The 25,252-nt window shown below is 46.4% G+C and overlaps 1 protein-coding gene across 2 annotated transcripts in view; it reads left to right on the top strand.

Moving 5' to 3' along the window:
* TUBD1 (tubulin delta 1) overlaps positions 1 to 25,252 on the top strand; it is a 67,724-nt gene that overhangs the window by 9,754 nt on the left and 32,718 nt on the right. The window contains exons 3-5 of one of the 2 annotated variants that reach the window (XM_075334162.1): positions 4,554 to 4,735; positions 4,814 to 4,961; positions 7,745 to 7,961. In XM_075334162.1, coding sequence (XP_075190277.1) covers positions 4,567 to 4,735; positions 4,814 to 4,961; positions 7,745 to 7,961 — 534 coding nt within the window. In that variant the 5' untranslated portion in view covers positions 4,554 to 4,566. Of the gene's footprint in view, positions 1 to 4,553; positions 4,736 to 4,813; positions 4,962 to 7,744; positions 7,962 to 20,122; positions 20,269 to 25,252 lie in introns of those variants that run through there. The other variant, XM_075334163.1, reaches the window with a different exon arrangement.

The following is a 25,252-nucleotide window of genomic DNA, read 5'->3' as shown; positions in this document are numbered from 1 at the left end:
CTATGTGGAATTCCTATAGCACAATCTTCAATTAAATACCTGGGAGTGCATATAGGAAGATCGGTGGAAACAATCTATAACTTGAATTATGGACCGCTAATCAGGAAAATTATAGTTCAATTAAAGGGATGGAAAGGTCTGCCACTTCCATTACTGGCAAGATGCCACCTGATAAAAATGATGAGCTTTCCTAGGCTGCTGTATCCCTTCCAGACAATCCCGCTATTGCTAAAACTAAAGGATGTGAATAAGCTCAACTCCGCGTATACAGAATTTCTGTGGAGGGGAAGGAAACCCAGAATAAAGCTGCGTACGCTGATGAAGTCAGCAGAGGAGGGAGGTCTAAACTTTCCAGATGTCCAAGGGTATAATCTTGTATGTATCATGAGGCATGTAATTGATTGGGTGAGAGGAACGAGTAGGCACTCAGATCATGCGATGGAAACTAAATATGCGTCACCGTGGGATCTGACGTCCATTCTGCACTCCCCACTATCCAGGGTTGAAGGGCACATAAGGAACTCAATTATATTCCGAGACACCATGCTAACATGGAAGTCGGTAAGGAAAAAACTGGGGCTCTCATGGAAAGTGTCCAAGTACTTGAACCCCTGGGCATTCCCAAATTTTCCCCTGGGACGAGAAAACAAGCTATTTACTAGATGGAAAGAGAGGGGAGTCAGGAGAATGATAGATGTTATGAATGTGGAGGACAGGAGGTGGATGACAGGTCGGGAAGTGTTGGATAAGTACAACCTTAATAGCTCACATGTCATCCAGTATGAACAATTGAAACATGGAATAATAGGAGACCTGGGTGTGGTTGGAAGAGAGCTGAACAGAAGTTCGATTGATGAGTTACTGGAATGTGATGTAACAAGTATAAATGTCTCTAAAATTTATCGATCGCTAAGGGGGGTGCTTATCTCACGGGAGGATAGTCGGACTTTAAAAGCGTGGGGGAAACAATTGGGAAGGGAAGAAGTGGTGGATGATATACTGAGAGGATGGGTACAAGTGCGGAAACATATTACCAATGAGAGATGGAGAGACACTCAATTCAGAATTCTACATAGGGCCATTATAGGTTTCAACATACCAGGTAGGGATAGGTGGTGTCCTAAGTGTCAAAAAGAAAAAACGGATATGCTGCATGGGCTATGGGAATGTGAGACAATCGCTAGGTTCTGGAACCAAGTCAGACTATTTGCCCAGTCAACATGGGGAATTTTCAGCAAACTAGACTTAATGGTGTGGATTTTCCACTCCTTTGAGGGAGGAGTAGGAGGAGGACCGAGCACGCAGGAAAAGAGGAAATACGCAATAATGCATGACATAGCCATGATAGCTAAGCGTTGCATCTTAAAACACTGGATTCAAAGGGAGGGCCCATCCATAAAGGAGGTTGTGGGCGAACTACACAACCTTCTGAAGTGGGAAAAACTAGAAGCGGAGAGGGATAAAGATGGGTTGGCAGCCAAGTTTTTTGTGAGATGGAGACATTTTATTGAAAGCCAATTCACACAGGGAGAAATAATTAACCTGATGGCACCTTTTGTTCACTCGGAGTGGTATATCCTGAGCGATATTCAGGACAGCCTGGGTAAACTGAGAATCACCTAGGAGGGGGCTCTGGCGGGAGGGGGAGACGAGACGGTTGGGAATACCAAGACACGCTAGCAAAATTGAAATCATTCAGGGACGACACAGAGATTTAACGAATTGTATTGCATATGTTATATTATATTTCATTACCTATGTTTTGGTTTAATGTTACTGTATACTATCTTAAATCGAACAGCAACATGGAACTCCAAATTGGGGTATCACCCACCTCTATGTCACATTTTGTCAGACGAATGTTCTTCTTTTGCAATGATACTTGTCATGTTTTTACAAATTTGAAAAATCAATAAAAAACGTTTTGGAAAAAAAAAAAAAAAGATTTGCCCAAAGGTGGGGAGAGTGAAGCTGCCACTGATTGACCACTGATATCACATGTGTACGTGATCCAGTGAGAGACAGTGCTAACTCTGCTGGAACGACGCTGGCACCGGAGGTGAGAATAAATGTTATGTTAAAAAGGGGAAACATACTGATTGAGGAGTTGTCTGAATAGTGGAAAACACCTTTTAACCCCTTCACAACCCTGGCAATTTTTCATTTTCATTTTTTCCTCCCCGTATTGCAAGAGCCATAACTTTTTTATTTTTCCATCAATATTCCCATATGAGGGCTTGTTTTTTGCGGTATAAGTTGTACTTTTGAATGAAACGATTAGTTTTACCATATAGTGTACTGGAAAATGGAGAAAAAAATTCCAAGTGTGGTTCAATTGCAAAAAAAAAGTGAAATTGCATGATTTGTTTTAGAGGTCTTTTATTTGCCATGTTCACTATATGGTAAAACTGAAGTGTCAGTGTGATCCTCACGTCAGTACAAGTTCGTAGATACCAAACATGTATAGTTTTACTTATCTTGGGTGGAAAAAAATTCAGAAGTTTGTCCAAAATTGTGATGTTGTTGCCATTTTCCAAGACCCGTAGCGTTCTCATTTTGGTATCTGAGGCTCATTGTTTTGATCGCCTGTTATTGCATTTTAATGCAACGTTGCGGTGACAAAGAAAACGTACTTTTGACATTTGGAATTTTTTTCTCGCTATGCCGTTTGCGATCAGATTAATTGATTTTGAGAATGTTGTTAATGACTGATCCATTCTGGCAGAAAAAGAAGCAGATTTGTCTGATAAGATATATTACACAGTTACTCATTTTTTCCCTCACCCTATGACGGCACCCTTATTTCGTGGTGCCGTCATGGGTTCAGAAAAAACACATTACCGGTAAGTAATTACGTATTTTTCCCTCACCCTATGACGGCACCACGAAATAAGGGTGCCGTCATGGGTTCGGAAAAAACACATTACCGGTAAGTAATTGCGTATTTCATATGTATTACTGATTTATGAAAGAGTAACTGTTTAAAATTTTAAGTCGCTGTAAGGGCTCGCACGCACCACCATATTGTCCGTCTGGATGCGATCTGACAAAACATCGGCTCACACTCTGACCAGGGTTATTCTATGGGGCTGAGCACATGTCCGAGGAAAAAAATCGCAGCATGCCTGAGTTTGATTTGATTATCGCATCATGCTCGACCATGCAAGTCTATGGGTTTGTTAAAAACATTGGGCTGCACTCAAATGACATCTTAGTGCAGTCCGATTTTCGCGGACTGACACAATTTTTTTCTGCATTTTCTCATCCAAGAAAATCTGATCACAGTATGTTCACGCTCAGATCAAACTCTGCTCGTAGTTTAATCAGAGTGTGATTTGCATTATCAGCCCAATTCTCTTGGATGAGAAAATATACAGCCATCTGACAGACCCTAGCCTAAAGTTGAATAAATCCATACCTTCGTCTTAGGAATCCGGGTTTCCGCGTCATAGAAATCCTTTTGTATAGAATTTATGCTAACGAGCACAGTTCTCCAGTCAGTTTCCAGACACATCACTGACTGACGGGTCACTCTTCTTTGTGACCTGCTCCCCTTCTTAAAAGGGTGGTTCACCCATATTTTTTATTGTCTAGTTCGATATTATATTGAGAAACAATGTTTCTCTCAAATACCTTATGTTGGCAATAGTGCCTGTGAGAGGCGCTATTGCAGACCGCTGTTCCCCACTCTGGTGACGTCACGTCAAGTGCCGCACACGTCACATCCCTGCGGCCGGCTGCAGTCTTCCTGACTCATTGAGCTGTGGGTGGTCTTTCACCGCTTGTCACAGCCCAGTACGTCTCCTGCTTGCAGTGTTCTGCTGTGAGGGAGGAGGGAGCAGATGGGCTGTAACAGCAGTGAAACACCGCTCACACCTCAGTGAGTCAGGAAGACTGCAGCCGGCCGCAGGGATGTGACGTGTGCGGAACTTGACATGACGTCACCGGAGCGGGGAACAGCGGTCTGCAATAGCGCCTCTCACAGGCACTATTGCCAACACAAGATATTTGAAAGAAACATTGTTTCTCAATAAAATATCGAACTAGACAATAAAATATATGGGTGAACCACCCCTTTAAGATCTCATTCAAGCGCTGTCATTCCCAGGGCAGTACATGCACAGATCTATACTCCGGCTCTTCCAATATCCTCAGGACCTTACTTTGCATATGCCTCTCCAAGAATAACTGCGTTTACGCAAGATCTCAGGCAGGCGAGTATGTAACATAGAATAGTGAATAATCAGTGACTGACGGGAGGCCGGCAGCGGGCAGGAAATCTGGCCGGTGAGCTGTAAGTGCACCGCCAAGCCCCCTGCACTTGCAGCTCATTAGCATAAAAATTGGAGAAGGTATTTCTCTGAAATGGAAACACGGATTGCTAAAACAAAGATACGGATTTATTCAGCATTAGGCCAATTTGATGTACATGATATTACATTGTGGTAAAGGGAACCTATCTTTTAGGGTTTTTTGTAAAGTGGAATGACTACTCGGTACATACTAGAATACTTTTATGCATTTTTTACATTTCTTGTCTTTTCCTTCTGCAGATAAAAGCTGGACATGTCTCTTATTACAGTACAGTTGGGCCAGTGTGGTAATCAGATTGGCTATGAGTTATTTGATGCCATCTGCAATGATTTCCACAGCGACGGACTGTGCCCCAGGAAGGAAAATGGGCTTTATCAAGCTGCATCTAAGGAGAGATTCTTTGATGAATCTGAATCTGGAGGTATACGTTGTTCTGAGACTTTTACAAGCAATGACTCCTTGCTTTAATAAAGGGTAATTAGATTTATTTCTTTAATAGACTTCGTAAGCCGGGCAGTACTTCTTGACATGGAACCAAAAGTCATTTCTCAAACTTTATCATTGGCATCCCATTCTGGTAAATGGAAGTATAATGAGAGGTCACAATTTTCCCAAAAACAGGGATCAGGAAACAACTGGGCAAATGGGTAAGACGTATTTATTGCAGCACTTTGTTAAAACGATTTTTTTTTTCTTTCAAAATGCTAGCTAGAAGAGTGTTATTTTGTGTTTGCATTCCCTGCTATTTTCTTACTCTTTAAAAAATAAATACATTTTCTGAAAGTCTAACATGCTTTTTTTTAAAAAAGGGTATGATTTTATTCCAGGGTGCTGTACGTGAGAAGAGGTTGCATACAAAATACAGATATAAATGACAGTACACAAACTACCAATGACAGTCTAGTACAGAAAGGAGAAGACCCTGCCCTTCCAAGCTTATAGTCTACAGGATAATGGGGAAAGAGACAGTAAGTTGGGGGGTTTTGGCAGTTCCAATGGTGGTCAGTTGGCAAGGGGTCAGTGCAGGCTTTAAGCTTTCAGGCGGAACTTGAGAACCCATCTCTTAAAGAAAGTTCCAAATGTGGTGGATAATTGGATGTGTTTTGGCACAGAATTCCAGAGGATGGAGGCTTCTCAGGAGGGAGCAGTCTTGGAGGCAATTGAGTGAGGAAAGTACAATTATGGAGAAGAAAAGAAGGTCTTGAAAGGACTGGAGATTAGATTACGTGTGGAGGAAGATATTGGGAGTTTAGTTTGGAGATACTGTATTTTTCGTTTTATAAGACGCACCCCACATTTAAAGATAAAAAAAGGTAAAAAAAAAATGGGGTCCGTCTTATACTCCGGTGTTGTCTTACCGGAGGGGGGTAGCAGTGGTGGTGGAACGGGGTCATAGGAGGCAGAGGCTGTGCTGGCAGCGGAAGCTGCGATGGTTGTGTGGTCGAGCAGGACATTGCGGCGAGTGTCCCAGTCTGTCTGTGGTCCGGGCTTCAAAGAAATGGCGCCCGGAGCGGCGCGTACGCAGATGGAGCTTTCATCCAAGAGCTCCATCTGCGCACGCGCTGACTCTCGGTGCCATCATTTGAAGCTGGGACCGCGGACAGATTAGGACACCCACCTCACAGCCACCGCAGTCCGCACAGCCACCTGGCCGCACAGAGTGGCAGCCAGCAGGTCGCCCGCCCACCTGCACAGAGAGGCAGCCGGCTGCCGGGACAGAGAGGCAGCTGGTCGCCGGCACCGACAGACACCCGGCTGCCTGCACGCATGGACAGGCACCCTGCCGGCCACCCACACGCTCCAACAGGCACCTGGCCGCCCGCATGCACCCGAATGCCTGCACACAGAGCCGCACAGACAGCCCCTGCCAATTCACCTCCCGGTAAGCTATATTCAGATTTTTAAGACGCACCCCCTATTTTCCTCCCATATTTTTGGGAGGAAAAGTGTGTCTTATAATCCGGAAAAATACGGTATATGGAAGAGACAGATTACAGACTGCTTTATTCATGGGTTGTCTCCCTGCCTTTTATGCGGGCTCGGTATGCGAGCCTGAATCTTTCCCTGCACATATCGACTGATCTGATCAACGAACATGTGCCTCTTACAGCTGCGGGTGGATCGGAGATTCACCCTTAGCTGTTAACCAGTTAAATGAGATCTTAGAGTGCCGAAGGATTGTCAGGGGTCAGCTAATGACAGTTGCCAGCCGGCATTCATAGGAGAGTGTGATTTCTGCTGTACAGAGCAGTGCTGATGCATTGCTTTATAGCTCATCGTGGTCCCAGCCATAGAGCCAGGTATAGCATCTATACTATACGTGAGTGATAAATCTTTGGGTGGAAAAATCCTTAAAGTGTAGAATCTGCGTGGGTATCTGCACATGTTCATTATTTGCAGCAGCAAATCTGCTGCATATACTTATGTGTAGGTAGGAATACTCCTTATCAAATCCATGTGTTATTGATGGATTTTTTTATGCGTTTGTTTTCCATTCATTGGTATAGGTGAAATCTGCTGGTACACTTCTGAAAGAATTGGCATGCTGCAGATTTATATCTGCTGCAAATCTGCAAGGAAAAACTAAAGCTGGCTTTACACACTGTGATATCGGTCCCGATATCGCTAGTGTGGGTACCCGCCCCCATCTGTTGCACGACACTGGCAAATCGCTGCCCGTGCCGCACAACATCGCCCAGACCCGTCACACATACTTACCTGCCCGGCGACGTCGCTGTGACCAGCGAACCGCCTCCTTTCTAAGGGGGCGGTCCATGCGGCCTCACAGCGACGTCACTGAGCGGCCGCCCAATAGCAGCGGAGGGGCGGAGCTGAGCGGGACGTAACATCCCACCCACCTCCTTCCTTCCGCATAGCGGCCGGGAGGCAGGTAAGGAGAGCTTCCTCGTTCCTGCGGTATCACATGGAGCGATGTGTGCTGCCGCAGGAACAAGGAACAACCTCGTTACTGCTGCAGTAACGATATTTGAGAATGGACCCCCATGTCACCAATGAGTGATTTTGCACGTTTTTGCAACGATGCAAAATTGCTCATCGGTGTCACACGCAACGGCATCGCTAATGCGGCCGGATGTGCGTCACCAATTCCGTGACCCCAACGAGTTTGCATTAGCGATGTCGTAGCATGTAAAGCCCCCTTAAGTAATGTGTCCATGAGACTTCAGGGATCTCATTCACTTTGCCATGACTAGGAAATCCTTCAGGTTTTGTGAATCTGCTCAGAATAAAATCACGTCCAACTCGACAAATCTTCAACATTTGCACAGACCCTTATATAGATTACCCTGTGCCTAAACAGGGGTTTAAAGAGTAAAGACATTAAAGTGTATGATGCAGAATTTCGGATGTTAGTATTTTGTGTTATTTGCTGTAAAATAATGGCTTTTTTTTCTAACACCTGTAATTCTAGATACTATGCTCATGGACCAAAACATAAGGATTTTATCATGAATTTGGTGAGAAAAGAAACAGAAAAGTGTGATCGATTAGGTGGTTTTCTCACAATAATGAGTATGGCCGGCGGCACTGGCTCTGGCATGGGAACCTTCATTACAAGATGTTTACGTGATGTCTATCCCAACTCTTTATTACTTAATGAGGTTATTTGGCCATATGGGACAGGAGAGGTAAATATGTGTTTTACTTGTATCAAGTGCAGGATAATGCTTTGAACTTTTGACTTGAACTTTTGGAAGCATAGACTTTTTATTTCACTCATTTTATTTTACAGCTTGTATCTCTATTCTGTAAATCAGCTTTAAGACTATAAGAAAAAAATTTCCCTACATAACTATTAGCCCTAATTGGTTAACACATTTTAGCCTGATTAATCCATGGCAAAATTCTGGCATACAAGCTTTCAAAGGTCACAAAATTTAGGAGCAAGTCGCAGTCGCATCTACATTTTGTACCTTTTGGCATTTTTGCTCTAGTTTCTCCCAGCTCCATCAAAATGGATGGGGCACTGCGAGCATGACACCACTGCTCATCTACTTCATGCCAAACTGTGACATTCCATACCCCAGAAATCTCACTCCAGTATCTGACTAGAGTGAGATTTCTGATCAGACTAAAGACCGCTTTACACGCTACGACATTGTTAAAGCGATGTTGTTGGGGTCACGGAATTTGTGACGCACATCCGGCCGCGTTAGCGATGTCTTTGCGTGTGACACCTATGAGCGATTTTGAATCGTCGCAAAAATGTTCAAAATCGCTAATCTGTGACATGCCCCCCTATTCCCAATCATCGTTGCTGCTGCAGGTACGATGTTGTTCGTCGCTCCTGCGGCAGCACACATCGCTATGTGTGACACAGCAGGAACGAGGAACCTCACCTTACCTGCGGCCGCCGGCAATGAGGAAGGAAGGAGGTAGGCGGGATGTTACGTCCCGCTCATCTCTGCCCCTCCGCTTCTATTGGCCGGCCGCATAGTGATGTCGCTGGGGCGCTGAACGAACCACCCCCTTAGAAAGGAGGCGGATCGCCGGCCTCAGCGACGTCGCTAGGCAGGTAAGTAGTGTGACGGGTCCTCGCGATGTGCGCCACAGGCAGCGATTTGCCCTTGACGCACAACTGATGGGGGCGGGTACGGACGCTAGCGATATCGGTAACGATATCGCAGCGTGTAAAGCGGCCTTAAGACCTTTTCATGAATCGGGAGTGTCTGACTCCAGTATGTTCCCTTGTAAAGACTGATGTGAAAAATGCCGGGCTTGATGAATCACGCCTATTGACAAATTGTCTTTATGCAGAGAATTGACTGCAACAAAATATTTTTTTTAAAATAAAGTTTGCTGTAGAATCTACAGGTGGAGTATCCATGAATATGTGGGAGTATTTATTGATAAGAAGCAGGAGTCCTGCCGTAAGATCCCAATAGACTTTTTTTTTTAAAAATCAGATACATTTTTATTAAAGAAGCAGGGGCGTAACTACCGCGGTCGCAGGGGTCGCGATTGCGACCGGGCCCGCAGGTTAGGGGCCCGCGCTGCAGATCAGCAGCCGCTCCTGTCATTGAGAGGAGCTGCGCTGTTCCTGCATTTTCAGTAGAAGCGGCCGCGCAGCGTGAGCTCCGCCCCCTCCAGTCTCTGCATGTGATTACTGTACACTGTGCTGCCGGCCTCTGCAGGAGAGACTGTAATATCAGGTGAGGGCAGCAGTGCCGTGACCGGCACATGTGTGTGAGGCAGCACTCCGTGCCTCTCCGTCCCAGCAGCGCAGGCTGTATATACTCTGCCTCCCTTCCATCGCTCTGTGCAGTCACCGACAGCGTCTGATTGTTTATTTACTGATGTGCGACCATGTGGAGAGGGGTGAGCTGTATGGCAGGAAAGTGCATCTGACCTTCATTATGTTCTATGTTATCTTAATGTAAATCGTTCAGGTGTTGCTTTGGACACTTTGGGATTTGGTGTTGGGGAGGGGGGATGAGGCTGATCAGGTGATTGGGGCCATCCCACAGAATCAGTCACACTGTGAGCAGAGGGGAAAGTGTGCAGCAGTTTGATGAAAGCAGCACAGCCATGTCCTGTATCTAAATCCAGCTAAATTACTGTGCACTGCTCTGCTACATACACAGAAGACCTTGTGCACACGTGGCTTTTTTCATGCGTTTTTCCTTGCTTTTTTAATCGATAAAGGCAAGGAAAAATCATCTCCGCAAAGTCTGAGAATCCTGACTTGCTGTGCCCACGCTGTTTCTTGCAGTTTTTGTTGCTGAAAAAAGAAGCAGCGTGTCAGTTGTTTCTGCATTTTTTTTCCTGCTTTTTCACCAATTGACTTCAATGGAGTCAGTGAAAAATGCTGGAAAAAACGCATGTGTAATGCCCACGTTGAATATTTGTGTGTTATATGCTTTTTTGATGTCACTGGGGCTCCCTGCAGGCATTTCCTTATCTCAGTCTTTACTGCAGGACATTACTTCTGGGGAGTCCGGTGATATCACAAGGTGAATCGAGTTCATGCCTGCGGATCACCGGGGTGTCCTGCAGATCCGCTGCCATGAACTCAGTTCACCTTGTGATGTCACCAGGGTTTCCTGCACCTAGGCCTTGTGGTCTTTACCACGGGACCTTGTTGCAGGGAACTCTGGTGACGGAGGTGCCCTGGTTTGTGAGGCGATCCATACCTCAGTAAACCGGGGTCATCATGGTGATGACCCAGGGTTGCCATGGCAGTGATCGGATCCCTGTGATTGCACTACAGGGACCCGATCGCCAGAGAGGGGTAAGCGATTCCTCTCCCTGCCTTCTGAATGTAGCAATCGCATTGATTGCAGCATTTAGAGGGTTAAACTGCCGAGAGTGGCGCGGGTACTGCTCCTGGCAGCGAGAGCCAGGACCTGGCGACCGCAGGGGTACAGAGCTTGAACCCCCATGATCGCCATGACTAAAAAACGCTCAGAAAGAAGTAGGTGAAAAAACACGCAAACGCAATAAAAAATGCTCGTTTTTTTCAGTTGCTTTTTTTCGTTCTAAACGTGTTTTTATGTGCAGATTTTCTGCACATAAAAACGCAATATTGGCCTCAAGTAGATTTGATGCAGTATGTCCTGGGAGGGTGCTTTATCTTTACAATACGTGAGCTGACTTCAGCAGCCAATAGTTGGTGGTTGGGGTGAGGAGAGCAGGCAGGAGCGTAACAATCACAGACACAGAGATTGTTACCAGGTCCAAAGGTACAGGGGACATGCCGACCCCAGCTCCTACTTCAGCTGGATGAGCGTCTGAGGGCGCACATCCAGCTAAAATGCATCACAGCACATAGACCTGCTGGGTCCCTGCACTGCGATACACGCTGCCGGGCAAACAGTGGCTGGCAGCTGACGTCCATACCGTGACTGGGGGCAGAGCATGGTAGTACTGTCATGCTCTATAGCACACACTCTGATGTCAGCTGCAAGCCACTCCGCGCTCGCTACAGAGGACACTTGGTGATGTGGGAGCAGAGGCAAGATGAGTAGAATTTTTATAAAATTATTTATATTTTTTTAATTATGCATTAGAGACAGTCCCAGACCATATATACCAGGATGGGGGACATATATACCAGGATGGGGGACATATATACCAGGATGAGGAACATATACTGTATATCAGGATGGGAGACATATATTAGGATGGGCCCAGGCTGTGCAACATTTTTACTAGGATCGGCCCAGGATTGGATAAATATATACCAGGATGGGGACGTTATATACCATGTATACCAGGATGGGAAACATGTATACCAGGATGCGGACATATATATCAGTATGGGGGACATATGTACCAGGATTGGGAACATACAGGTGCCCATTCATCTGACCAACGTCCGGAGGGGGGCCCAGGTCCAACTTTCGCACCGGGGCCCATCACACTCTAGTTACGCCACTGTAAAGAAGTATATATACAACCGTGCCACAAGCCAGTATTCATACAGATTTGTCATATCAATTACCCCTTTTCTCGCCCCGTCCCCTTCCCTCCCCTCCCAGACAGCATTTCTACTCCCAAGATACTGCATCACATTTGGTATACATATAAATAATCCTCCATCCTTAAGAAATGAAATATCGGAACACTCTAAGTTATAAAATAGTTACTTGTAATACAAAGAACGCAAAACTTATTTAGAGATCCACCATAGATTCACAGTCACAAGATAGAACATTAGTCCATCACTCCGCCTAACCATATTGCAGCCAGGGAGTCCATAGCTTCTCATGCATTTTAGAATTCCCCCTTCTTTCATACACTCCCTATTCCAGCTGTATATTACATTTCACCCTTTTAATGTACTCTCCCCTAGATGGGGGATCTTCTTTAGTCCAAGACCTAGCAATTATCGTCCTTGCCGCATATAGCAGTCTGGCAATGGCAATTTTCATAGTATTTTCCACCCCAATCTCTTCAACATATAAGATCCCAATAGACTTTACTTCGGGTCCCATTACACGTAGCGACGTTCCAGCGATCCCGACAAGGATACGACCTGGTCAGGATCGCTGGTACATCGCTATATGGTCGTTAGTGAGCTGTCAAACAGGCAGATCTAAGTAACGACGCAGGAACAATATGCAGATCCTCGGCGGTCGTTGGGACCCACCAACGATCAGAAAATGAACAAGGATGTTCAGGTACGATCGGAGATATCGCGCGGGAGACGGTCGCTGCTATGTGTCACACATAGCGAGGTCGCTGTTGCATCACAAAATCTGTGACGTTTCAGCGATCTCGCTAACAACATCACTATGTGTGATGGGGGGGGGCTTTAGTGACTCAGATCATTCTTCTATGTTGTTTTAGCTTTGTTTGTACAAACAAAACAGAGCTGACTAATGACACTTTGTACTAATTCGTGTGTGTCTGTGTCACAACTTTTTCTTAAAGTACTCGACTACGTATTTCGAGCCAAAACTAGAATTCGTTCACACATTGCATTTTTGCAGGGTACAATATGCACGTTTGTGTCGCTTTTTTGTAAAGTTTATACTTGCATTTTCACCCATTCATTTGAAATTGTGAAAAGTGCTGCAAAAAACTGTAGAAGTATTGATATTTTGTATTTTGGGAAAAATGTAGCAGTCCTCAAAATGCGCACAGAAAACAACCAACATGTGCATGAGATTTTTGAAATCTCACAGAGAAGGGGAACCATGTTTTCTATGGGAATGGAGCGGTAGTGCATTTACTGTCAGTGGTCACACATGCACACTACCACTCCCATAGACCAATAGAAATATATGGAGAGGTAGACATCCAAGCATACTGCTGTTCCATTTAGAGAGGGGATGTGGTTTATAGCATGGGAGGACACAGGGCTGTGGTTATAAGCCCTGCCACTTGGAGGTTTGATAGTAGGTGGAGAAAAAAAAAGCGTTGGCTTCACCTGGTGGTCTATTCCCCTATTCTAGGACAAAAGGCAGCTCAGCTTTAGCCTAGTTTCCACGTAACAGGCAGGCACAACCTGTATCAGAGCGTCTTCATTTTTTATTTTTTTTTTTATCCATTTTAGTCCTTTCTAAGGTGGCATAGATGTTCCCCACCTGTTTCTTTCGACCTAGGAGGTACACATATTGCACTCCACTATATTGTACCTTTAACATTGCGTCATTATTCTGTCCCTTGAGCTGCTGCCAAAAAGGTCGTTACTGGGCTCCCTTTCACATTGGTACAGGCGCTTTGGTAAGTGCTTAGATGTGATCATCACAGAGCCGCAGGGGGGAAAAGTACTATGTTTCCTTAGAACCATACACTTTTCAGCCATCTAGGTGACTCTTCTTTCTGCGGTAGTGATGGGAAGTTCTCTTGACCCCCTGACTTGTTAAAGCCAAAGCCTTCCTGGGAGGCCTTTTTTAAAGCTGCAAGCCTTCCACTACCAAATCCTACACTACATGAAGGTATTCCCTCGGGCGTGGCCTGGACGGCAATGTGAAGAGACCTGTTTGTGGAGCTCTCCTGCAAACTCCCTTGATAAATCCCTGAATACCGCTGTTATCACTGCCTCAGCCGGCTGTCAGGAAGATAAGGTGGTGAGGACTTATCTGGAGTGAGTCTGGTGGATGCAGAGAGGTGCCATGGTCCGTCACAGGCAAAAAGATAATGGAGGCGGGAAAGTCCCCAGCTCTCAAGATGGTGCCATGATAAGGCAGGAAGCTGAGAAAGTTAATGCAGCCTGTCAGGAGAGGATGCAGATCGCTGCAAGGCTGGAGAAATTTCCCCGGACTTCAGAGAAATCACATCAGCATATAGATAACAGAGGTGAGGAAGGAGAAGATAATGCCAGCTCTGATGATATGGGGGATGGTGAAAAGCAGCAAGATAAGACAGGAGAAGTGGAGAAAGCACATAGTGCACAGGAGGCTCCAGAAAACCCCACTTTAAAGGACGTTTTTGCAGTGGTGTCTTTTTGTAAAGAGGCTCTGACTACCCTGACGAAGCAAGTTAAGGGATTACAGGCAGAGGTTGCTGACATTAAGAAAGACCTCAAGAAAGCAGATCTGAGAACAACGGCTGTAGAGGAGAGAGTGGGGATAACAGAGGATCATATTACAAAACTACAAAAGTCTGAAAAAACATTTGCACAGCAGATAGCTGAAATCATGGCAAAAAATGATGATTTAGAGAACCGCTCTAGAAGAAATAACATCCGAATTGTCGGCATCCCTGAGAAAGCGGAAGGAAGAAACCCCATTGAATATGTAGAAGACTGGCTCAGGGGGAAAATGGGTGCTAATGTCTTATCCAAGCTCTATGCTGTGGAACGTGCACACAGAGTCCCGGTGCAGCCACAACCAACAGGCAGGGGCCCTCGCACTATGCTAGCCAAGCTCCTCAACTACAGAGACAGGGACACTATACTGCGAAAGGCAAGAGACATGGAGGATCTTATGATTGACGGCCAGAGAATTTCCATATACCCGGACTACTCCATTTCTGTTCAAAAGCTACGTATGACTTTTACAGGAGTAAAGAGGCGCCTGCGAGAGATGGGGGTGCAATACTCAATGATGTTCCCGGCAAAGCTAAGAGTGACGGCGTTGGAGCGGGTGCACTTTTTTACAACTCCAGAGGAAGCCATGCAGTGGTTGGACGCAAACGAAAAGCGGATCCGTTTGAAGGAATGAGCTGACTGTCTGAATCTGCAGTGTGTTGGAGAAGGCCGGCTGAGGCTCTACAACATCCTTAGGAGCTTACAGGGGACCCTTCTTGTTTTTTCTTTTTTTTTCTCCTTCCCTTTGGGATTGAGGTAGTATGCAGGGGGAATGCGAAGGGTTTGATGTGAGCTTCGCAGGACATGGGGACTGCCTAATTTGGCGCGGTGGTGGTATTTACAATTTGAGATTCCAGTTTAATTACTGTTCGCCATTTTACTGTTATATTGGTTGAGTGGAATATGATTATACATAGAAAGGGGGGGAGTGGAGAATTGTTGGAAAAGGGACGAGTTTTAAAATGTGTCTAAGAGGGGAAGGCGAGGGAGGTAGGGGGGAATTTAGTAGGGATTATGGACCAGGTTTGGAAAACCCGATGCTTCACGGGAGTACTCGAAAACAGGAGGTGGTGGGGAGTAGGAGGGGAGGGGAGCAGGGGGGGAGGGGGGAAAGGGGTAGGGTAGAGGCAGCATGGGGAGATACTACAAGGTTTGATGGTTTTACTGGGTGGGATAATGGGGGATAGAATTAAGGTGTTGAGTTGGAATATTAGAGGGTTATCAGATAGGTCTAGGAGAGCGGCAATAATTAAATATGTTCAAGACCAGAACCCGTCAGTAATATGTCTACTAGAAACGCATCTAACAAAGGAGACAACACATGTTTTAAATAGGCCTTCTGCACCCATCTCCTATCACTCCACCTTTTCCAACTATGCAAGGGGTGTATCACTGCTGATCCATAACTCTGTGCAATATGAAGAGATAGAAGTGTATGTGGATAAAGAAGGACAGTGTGTGGCCGTCAAGTGTAAAATATTTGGCAGACTCATGTGTATAGCTGCAATATATATACCACCTCCATATAAGTGCACCAAACTAAGGGAGATAAGGGAGTTCTCTGAGAAGGGGGGAGTAATCCCTTTTTTACTGGTGGGGGACTTCAATAATGTGATAGATCTGTACTGGGATAGGAGTAGTAGACCTCCAGGTATCCAGGATAGTTGTATGACTTCGTTTGGCACTCTTATTGGGGAACTTGGAATGGTGGATGCCTGGCGAGTGAGGAATGGGAGGGTATCCTGCTTCTCTTGTTATTCGGCTTCACATAACACTCTGTCCCGCATTGACATGGCTCTAGCTAGTGATCTGATGGATGCAATGATAAGCGACGTGCAATATCTGACAAGAGTGATTTCGGATCATAGCCCAATTCTAGTGTCCATACGACGGGGGACCCTGACAGGGGGAAGGAGGGGAGAGTGGAAGCTTCATCCAGCATGGATCCGTCATATTAATATGGGGAATATAGAACGGGATCTTGGGGATTTCTTTATCCACAACGAGGGTAGCACTGGTCCGCTGGTGGTATGGGATGCGATGAAGGCATACCTCAGGGGGCTCCTGTTCAGGGATATCTGTAAACGTAAAACACAGACGAGGCAGGATGAGAAAGATAGCCTGGAGGCCTTAGATAAGGCAGAGCTGGAAGCAATCCGGAGTACTACTACGGACGCGAAGCAAAATCTTAGGCAGGCGCATGAACAGGTTAATAAGATGCTTTTGGAGAAGGCGGTAAGGAAGCAGGCATTCCAAAAATTGCTTTTTTATGAGGAGGGGGAAAAAATTGGTCATCTATTATCGGTCATAGCTGCAGCTCAAAGGAGTAGTTCATTTGTGCATGGTATGGACACGGTGGAGGGGACACAGGTCACTGAGGTTGAGGAGATCCTTGGGGTCTTTAAAGATTTCTATCGCACGCTATATTCTTCTAGCGGAGAGATGAGGGTGGAAGAGGTGGACTCATTTCTTGAGCGAGGTGAGCTTCCGGTGTTGTCTGTGGCTGATAGAGATAAACTGGAGTCACCTATTACTATTGATGAACTGGAGGGCGCTCTGCATGGCATGAGCAATGACAAGGCACCGGGAGCAGACGGGCTACCAGTTGAAATTTATAAACAGTTAGAAGAAATCCTATTACCCAAACTATTGAAAGTCTTTGAGGTGGCGGAGGGGGAAGGTGTATTGCCTGAATCTATGAGAGAAGCAATAATAGTAGTAATTCCTAAGGAGGATAAAAATCCGAGGCTTCCAGACTCATATAGACCCATCTCGTTATTAACAGCGGACGTGAAGCTTCTGGCTAAGGTGTTGTCAAACCGGCTGACTGGGGTTATATCTAACCTAATCCATATGGACCAATCAGGGTTCATGGCCAATAGGTCGACAGCTGCTAATATCAGGAGATTGTACCTTAATCTACAGTTGCCGCCTGACAACCCTGGCCGGAGGGTGATCGCTTCGCTAGATGCCCAGAAAGCGTTCGATAGTGTTGAGTGGGGGTATCTGTGGAAAGTGTTGCAGCATATGGGTTTTGGCCCACGGTTTGTAAAGTGGGTGCAGCTGTTGTATAATAGGCCTACTGCTAAAGTTAGAGTTAACGGTATGACCTCCTCAGCGTTTGAGTTGCACCGGGGAACGAGACAGGGCTGCCCACTATCGCCGCTCCTATTTGCTATTGCAATAGAGCCTCTGGCGGCGGCCATTAGGAAAACAAAGGAGATCCATGGATTTAAGTATGGGCATTTAGAGGAGAAAATAGCTCTTTATGCTGACGATTTATTACTTTTCTTGGGGGATCCATCAGCCTCATTGGATCATGCCATGCAGATAATAGAGAAATTTGGAGAAGTTTCGGGACTGACCATTAATTGGTCTAAATCGAGCCTCTTTAAAGTGGATGGGGAAGTAGCCTGGACAAATGAGGATACTGGGGCTAACAAATTATAGAATGTGGACGAATTTAAATATCTAGGTATCCAGATATCTCTGCCAGTAGAAAAATACATACAGGTGAACTTATGGCCTCTCCTTAAAAAATTGAGAGCCAAGGTGGATGCCTGGAACAAGCTACATTTGTCAGTTGTTGGAAGGGTTAATTTGCTAAAGATGGTAGTAATGCCTAAACTCCTATACATACTGCACAATGCCCCTGTTTGTATTTCAAGGAAAAGATTTAAAGGGATAAACTCGCTGTTTAGGGACCTGGTGTGGGGTAAAAAGCAGCCTAGGGTGCGATTAGAGACTTTACAAAGGCCGAAGGATGAGGGGGGTCTAGCAATCCCAAATCCGGAATTGTATTATATAGCGGCGCAATGTCAACACCTCAGGGGCTGGTCTGATCGAGAGAAAGATGGGGGCATTAAAGAAGTGCTGGAATACATAGTGGGTAGAAGTCCATTGGTAATGGGACTAGAGGATGGTGCGGTGGGGCTCCTGGGTAGAACGTCTCCTACAATGGCACTTATAAATAAGACCTGGGATAGGCTGAAAAGGGTGAGAGGGGTGACCCGGTTAACTAAGTTTACACCTATCTGGGATAACAGTAATCTCCCAGAGATTCAGAAAATGGGGAATATTGAGGAGTGGAGACGCAAGGGTGTGATATACATGCATCAGATATTGGACGGAGGAATTGTGAAATCGTTCCCGCAGTTACAGAGTGAGTTTCAGTTACCGGCGTCCGGCTGGCTCCACTACAGTCAATTAAAACATGCGATTGCAGCCCAAGCGGCTAAACAAAGTGTGGCCATACAGACTGACCTGGTACTGGAGTATGTGTGTAAGGGCGGAGGAAGCACTAAAGGGATCATTTCTGGCACGTATAAAGATATACTACATACCTTTCTTTTAGACTACCCAATTAAAACTAAATCTAAATGGGAGGAGGAAGTTGGGCCGATAACGGAGGAGGTGTGGGAGAGTATCCTGGAGTATGTCCCTAAACTTTCCATAAGCGAACCGGCCAGACTGTCTCACCTATACGTGATTCACCGGGTATATAGGTCTCCCTTACTGATGTTTAAAATGGGGTTGAAAAGGAATTCGGAGTGTCCAAGGTGTCAGGGATCTGACGCAGGTATTTTTCACATGATGTGGTCTTGTCCGAGACTGGTCTCCTTTTGGACTAAGCTTATCCACAAGATAGGAAGAACATATGGGTGTGTCCTCCCCAGGGAACCAGTGATATGCCTATTGGGATATGTTGAGGAGCTTGGGGTGGAAAATACTATGAAAATTGTCATTGCTAGGCTGCTGTATGCGGCAAGAAAGCTAATCGCCAGGTCCTGGATTAAAAAAGACCCCCCGACCAGGGGAGAGTACATTAAAAGGGTGAAATGTATTCTTCAGCTGGAACAGGGAGTGTATGAAAGAAGGGGGAATGTTAAAATGTTTGAGAAGCTATGGTCTCCTTGGCTGCAATGCGAATAAGACGAGTGATGGACCAATAAACTGGTCTGGGACGGGGATAGCCGTCTGAGACCTCTGATGTGTATGTTTTGTTTTATTTGTGTTACTAGTTGTTCCTCCTGCACAACGGGATGGTTGTTATACTACAGTTGAAGGGTATCCTAAGTGTGTACTAAATGGGATGTAGTATCGGGGAGAAGTGTTGCTGCCAGGGTTGGGGAGGGGGGCGGGAGGGGGAGTTAAAGGGGTAATAGATGTGATAAATTTAATTTGGATGCCGATTTGTTATTCTGTTGTATGTATTCTGTTTTAATAAAAAAGTATCTGATTTAAAAAAAAAGAAGGTATTCCCTCAGTCAAAACATCTTCTGACGTGGACAACGCTTAGTCGAAGAAGGTGGTATCTCTGGGTTTCGCTATCAAATTTACCTCCAAAGAAACATTCCTTTCGCTCTAAAAACTGAACGGTTCCAGAGATACTCATCCAACCTATTCAGTTCCCAAAAAGATCTGTAGTCACATCACTGGAGTCAGGAGAAGTCCTCTCTTGGGTAAACATACATGACACTTTATCTTCACATTCCCATTGTCAATATTTCATTGCTTTGCTGTCAGTTCTCTTCATTTCCAATTTGCCACATTACATATTTTTCGTGACGGGAGGAGAATCTATCCAGTATTTAAAACGCTGTGAATTCTTGCAATACTTCAGATTTATCATTAACAGACCAAAGCTATATCTAATTTAATCCCAACAGGGCTGGGTCGAGGGGTAGAGAGGATTGTCACCTGCCTAAGGTGCTACCTCCTGCCTCCCAGAGGAGGGCACACTTTGGGGGAGGGAGGGGATTGTCATTGCTGAATGCCTGCAGCATTCAGCAACAATCTTATTTTTTTAAGGACACCATGTGGGGACCTGCTGTAGAAGACCTGAGAAGAGGGAATCTGGAGAGAAAGTTGTGGATGTGAAAAGTCATCATGCCGTCTGGACAAGATGGAGAAGAAAAGAAAGAAACAACTCAATCGAAAAAGATGTCACCTATAAGGTACCTGGATGGTATTATTTACTTGTTGATACTGACTATGCTTTATCAGTATTATGGTTTCTGTATGGTCTGCAGTTTGATAAATTCTGATAACAACTCCCAGCATCTACCTAAAACTGTTAAGAACATACAGGGAGTTGTAGATTCATGAGATACAGATGTATATGGGTCTGACTTGACATTACATTTGATTTCTGTACTAAGCTTAGTAATGTATTCATGTACTGATGATAGTAATGTTGTATTTATTTACTGATGGTGGTTCTTGTGATGAATTCATGTACTGATTGAGGTCCTGGTAATGCATTAATGTACTGATGGTGATTCTAGTGCTGTACCTATGCACTGATGGTGCTTCTAGTGACCTATTTATATACTGATTAAGGTTATGGTGCGGTATTATCTACTATTGATGGCTCTGGTGTTCTATGTATGTACTGATGATCATTTTAGTTTCGTGTTCATGTACTGATAATGGATCTGGTGATGAATACAGCACCAGAACTATCCTCTCTACATGAATACATCACCAGAGCCACCGGTAGTGCATGATTACAGTACCAGGACGATAATCACTATATGAATACATTATCAGAACCACCATTAGTACAGGAATATGACACAGAAACCACCATCTGTACATGAAAAAGTCAGGCGAACTATCCTCAGTACAGGAATATGGCACCAGAACCACCATCAGTTTTGTTGCATGACACACTTAAAAACTATCATACGTATACATTTATCTATTGAGGGGTCTGTTTAGTTTCCATTAGGGTATCTGCTAAATGCTGGACACCTTAATTGAAATCAATTGGCCCTCATTATAGTTAAATTATATTCATTTCCATGACTGACTTTGGGTCTGACATTATAATATAGGATGTCAGAGATGGATATCGCAATTTGTCCCTTCTATTGTGTAAATGACAACAATGAATGATTCTATATATAACTTTGAAAATGCACTCCCTGTTGAGCCTAACCCCTAAAGTACATCCCTTTTTGTTAACTTTAGCTGGCATTTTATTGGTTAAAAATTTAACAATTCTAGTTGAAGTGGTCGTCTGAGCTTGTCACCTGACCCACTGGACGGGAGAGGGGGTGCGTTAGGGGTCCTTTTAGCTTTAGTCTCTGACCCATTCCTTTACTTGCTACCCCCCTGATAAACCATAAGCCCCCATCTGCTTTGTCTGCCTAGGGCACCAAAATAATTTGCATTCCAGTACCTGAAATTACTGGGCATGATCTTTCACACTGAGGTAGGAGGAGTGTACTTCCCCCTAGACAAGCACTCTCGCCTTCAAGTCGTAGTTGTCTCATTTGCAGATGCATATCTCCTGCTCCATTTGTTTTTGTTTTTGTTTTTTTTTTCCCTCTCATCCATGACAGCACCACAGAGAGAGGGGATCCGCCCTTCAAAAACAGGAAACCTACAGAATAAAAGGGCGGTACCTCTCCCACACATCAGTTGGTTTCCTGTTCTTAGAGGGGGAACCTCTGAAGCAGTACTACCAGGAAGTAAGAAGAAAGAAGTTCCCAGGCCTCGCTCACCGGGACATGCTGTGGAAAAGGTCCCTGCTGCGGCTGGAGCAAGAGTTCCTGAATTTTCCGCGGTGGGCCCATGGATTCTTTCATGTCGCATGAGGGCGTGAGCCACAGCAACCCCTGGGTGTTCTGGACAGGCTGCTGCTGGGTGCGCATACGCGAGTCTCACATCCACATGGACACATTCTGATGATGCATGCACCCGGGATTGTGTGAACAGAAAGCAGATAGTACTTCTGAGGCACTGGAGGATGCGTGGAGGATGGGGCTGTATCTGGCAGGTCCTGCACGGATTTGAAAGTGTGGTCTGATCACCAGTGGAGAAACTTTTGGCTCCAGACCATTATTCCCTCAGGTCTGCTTTCACACATCCGGCTTGAGCTCTGCGGCTCAATCCGGCTGTGCAAGCTATGCAACGGATGCGGTGAAAACACCGCATCCTTTGCATAAGTTTTTCCCTTGCGGCCCGTCCGGTTTTTGCCGCTTGCGGCATGCTACTGAGCATGCGCAGTGGCAAAAACCGCATGCGGCGGCTGGATGCGGTTTTTGCCGCATCGCGCCGCATCCGGCCGCCATAGGCATGCATTGAAAAATGCACCGCATCGGCCGAATGCGGCGCGATGCGGTTTTTTTTTGCCGCACGAAAAAACGTGCTAGGCAACGTTCCATCCGGCCACCGCAACGGCTAAATCTGCCGCATGTGGCAAAAACCGGATGGAACGCAAGGCCATGCGGCACAATGCGGCACTAATTAAAGTCTATGCAGAAAAAACGCAACCGGCAGCAAAAAAAACCGCTTGCGATTTTCCTGCAAAGTGCCGGAGTGTACCGCATTGCAGAAACCGGAGGTGTGAAAGCAGCCTCAGGCAAGCTGGAACAGCCAGCAATAGAAAGCCTGGCAGGAGCGGTGTAGTAAGGCTGGCATCTGCTCCGATGGACGGTCCTTGTGGAGCACTAGCGGAACCAGCCAGCAGAGTCGTGGATCTGGTTAAAAGGACCCGGGAAAGAAAACTGATTCCACAGCCTCCAGAGGAAACGCGTCATCTGACCCAATTTTTCCTCCTTATCTGGTACCATTAGTGACCCTTTCTGTAAGCGATTTTCATGAAAGTTCACTTTATAAAGGACTCCCCCTTTTTCCTCCTAATGTGTTTGTTAGAAGAGGCCTAGGAAAAGTCTTATAAGAGCAAGAACAGGGAGTTTGCTCTCTGTAGGGACGGTTTACCCAGTTCCTGGCCCAAAATTTCTTTTTCGCTCCTAATTGGGAGACCCAGACAATTGGGTGTATAGCTACTGCCTCCGGAGGCCGCACAAAGTACTACACTTAAAAGTGTAAGGCCCCTCCCCTTCTGGCTATACACCCCCCCGTGGGAGCACGGGTCCCTCAGTTTTTGCTTTGTGCGAAGGAGGTCAGACACGCACGCATAGCTCCACTATTTAGTCAGCAGCAGCTGCTGACTATGTCGGATGGAAGAAAAGAGGGCCCATACAGGGCCCCCAGCATGCTCCCTTCTCACCCCACTTTCTGTCGGTGGTGCTTGTTAAGGTTGAGGTACCCATTGCGGGTACGGAGGCTGGAGCCCACATGCTGATTCCTTCCCCATCCCCATTAGGGCTCTGGGCGAAGTGGGATTTTACCGGTCTCCAGGCACTGAGACCGTGCTCCATCCGCAGCCCCTGGAGAAGCCGCTGGATATGGAGCTGAGTATCGTCAGGGACATGGCCCTGCTCCGTCAAGGTACTCTGTGTCCCCGTGCATACGCGCGCACACCGCAGCATTGCTGGGTGTGTTAGTGCGCCGGGGACAACAGCGCTGCTGCGCTTGTGCCATTTCCTCACTTCAGCTTAGCTGAGTGGGTAGACTCAGGGAGAACGGTCGCGCCGGCCGCTGGGACTGCGACGCGGTTGGGACTTGTGGTGCGCCGGGGACTTCCGCGCTGACCGTGCATATATCACGGCCGCGCTTATTACTACAGTCCCCGGCTTTTGCGGCCTAGTTCGTTCGTTCCCGCCTCCGCACCTGCCAGTCAGGAGGAGGGCGGGACGCTGTACAGAGCATCAGCGCTGAGGGCTGGAGTCTTTTTTACATACTCCAGCCCTCACACCAGGCACAGTAGGACGCAGTTTCCCGCACCTTGTTTGTGGCACGCCCACGGTCCGCCCCTCTTCACAGAACGCCGGCAGCCATTCCTGCCTGCACGCTGAGCTGCAGAGGGGAGACGGGGAGACCCAGACACGGGATTCTACGGCCTCATACCCTCTGTTCAGCGGGCGGTAAGCAGCCCTCAAGGGCTCACCCCCACTTGTGCCGTTTGTATACTGAGTATTTTGTGTTTGCAAATACTTTGTACTGTACGGTCGCTGGTGATTCTCGGCTATATACCCTCCTAGATTACAAGGAGGCAACAGCATGTCGTCCGCAAAACGCAAGGGTGCCAAGGCACAGACATTATATGCTGCCTGTACCGCATGTGGGGCTGCTCTACCGGCAGGTTCCACTGACCCCCATTGTGTGCAGTGCTCGGCCCCTGTGCAACTTGCACAGCCGGGGCCTCTGCTGGACGTGACCCAGAGTGTACCACCTGTGAATGCTGTCCAGGTGACAGGAACGGAGTTTGCAGCTTTTGCTGACAGATTGTCTATGACCATGTCAAAGATTCTTGAAACATTGCAGTCTAGACCAGTAACTCAGACCATGGACACTGTGGCATCATTGCTCCCTGGTCCCCCTCAGCTGGAACACTTCCAAGCTCCGGGGGTGTCACATGCACCCCAGGGTGACGATTCTGACTCAGACAACAGTCCCAGACAACCTAAGCGGGCTCGTTATGAGGGGCCCTCAACTTCGTCTCACTGGTCAGGATCCCAGCGGGACGAATCTATGGGTGATGAGGCGGATGTAACTGATCAAGATTCTGATCCTGGGACCGCTCTCAATCTGGATACACCGGATGGTGACGCCATAGTGAATGATCTTATAGCGTCCATCAGTAGGATGTTAGATATTTCCCCGCCAGCTCCTCCTGCGGAGGAGGCAGCTTCACAGCAGGAGAAATTCCATTTCAGATATCCCAAGCGTAAATTAAGCACTTTTCTGGACCACTCTGACTTTAGAGATGCAATCCAGAAACACCACGCTTATCCTGAGAAGCGGTTTTCTAAACGGCTTAAAGATACACGCTATCCTTTTCCCCCTGACGTGGTCAAGGGTTGGACCCAGTGTCCCAAGGTGGACCCTCCAATCTCCAGGCTTGCAGCTAGATCTTTAGTTGCAGTAGAAGATGGAGCGGCACTTAAAGATGCCACTGACAGGCAGATGGAGCTCTGGCTGAAATCCATCTATGAAGCTATTGGAGCGTCGTTGGCGCCAGCTTTTGCAGCCGTATGGGCACTCCAAGCCATTTCAGCTGGGCTTATACAAGTCGACTCGGTCACA

The sequence above is a fragment of the Anomaloglossus baeobatrachus genome, chromosome 2 (genome assembly GCF_048569485.1).
Source record: "Anomaloglossus baeobatrachus isolate aAnoBae1 chromosome 2, aAnoBae1.hap1, whole genome shotgun sequence".
In the NCBI taxonomy this organism is placed as follows: Eukaryota; Metazoa; Chordata; class Amphibia; order Anura; family Aromobatidae; genus Anomaloglossus; species Anomaloglossus baeobatrachus.
This window is presented reverse-complemented; position numbering and strand designations above follow the sequence as displayed.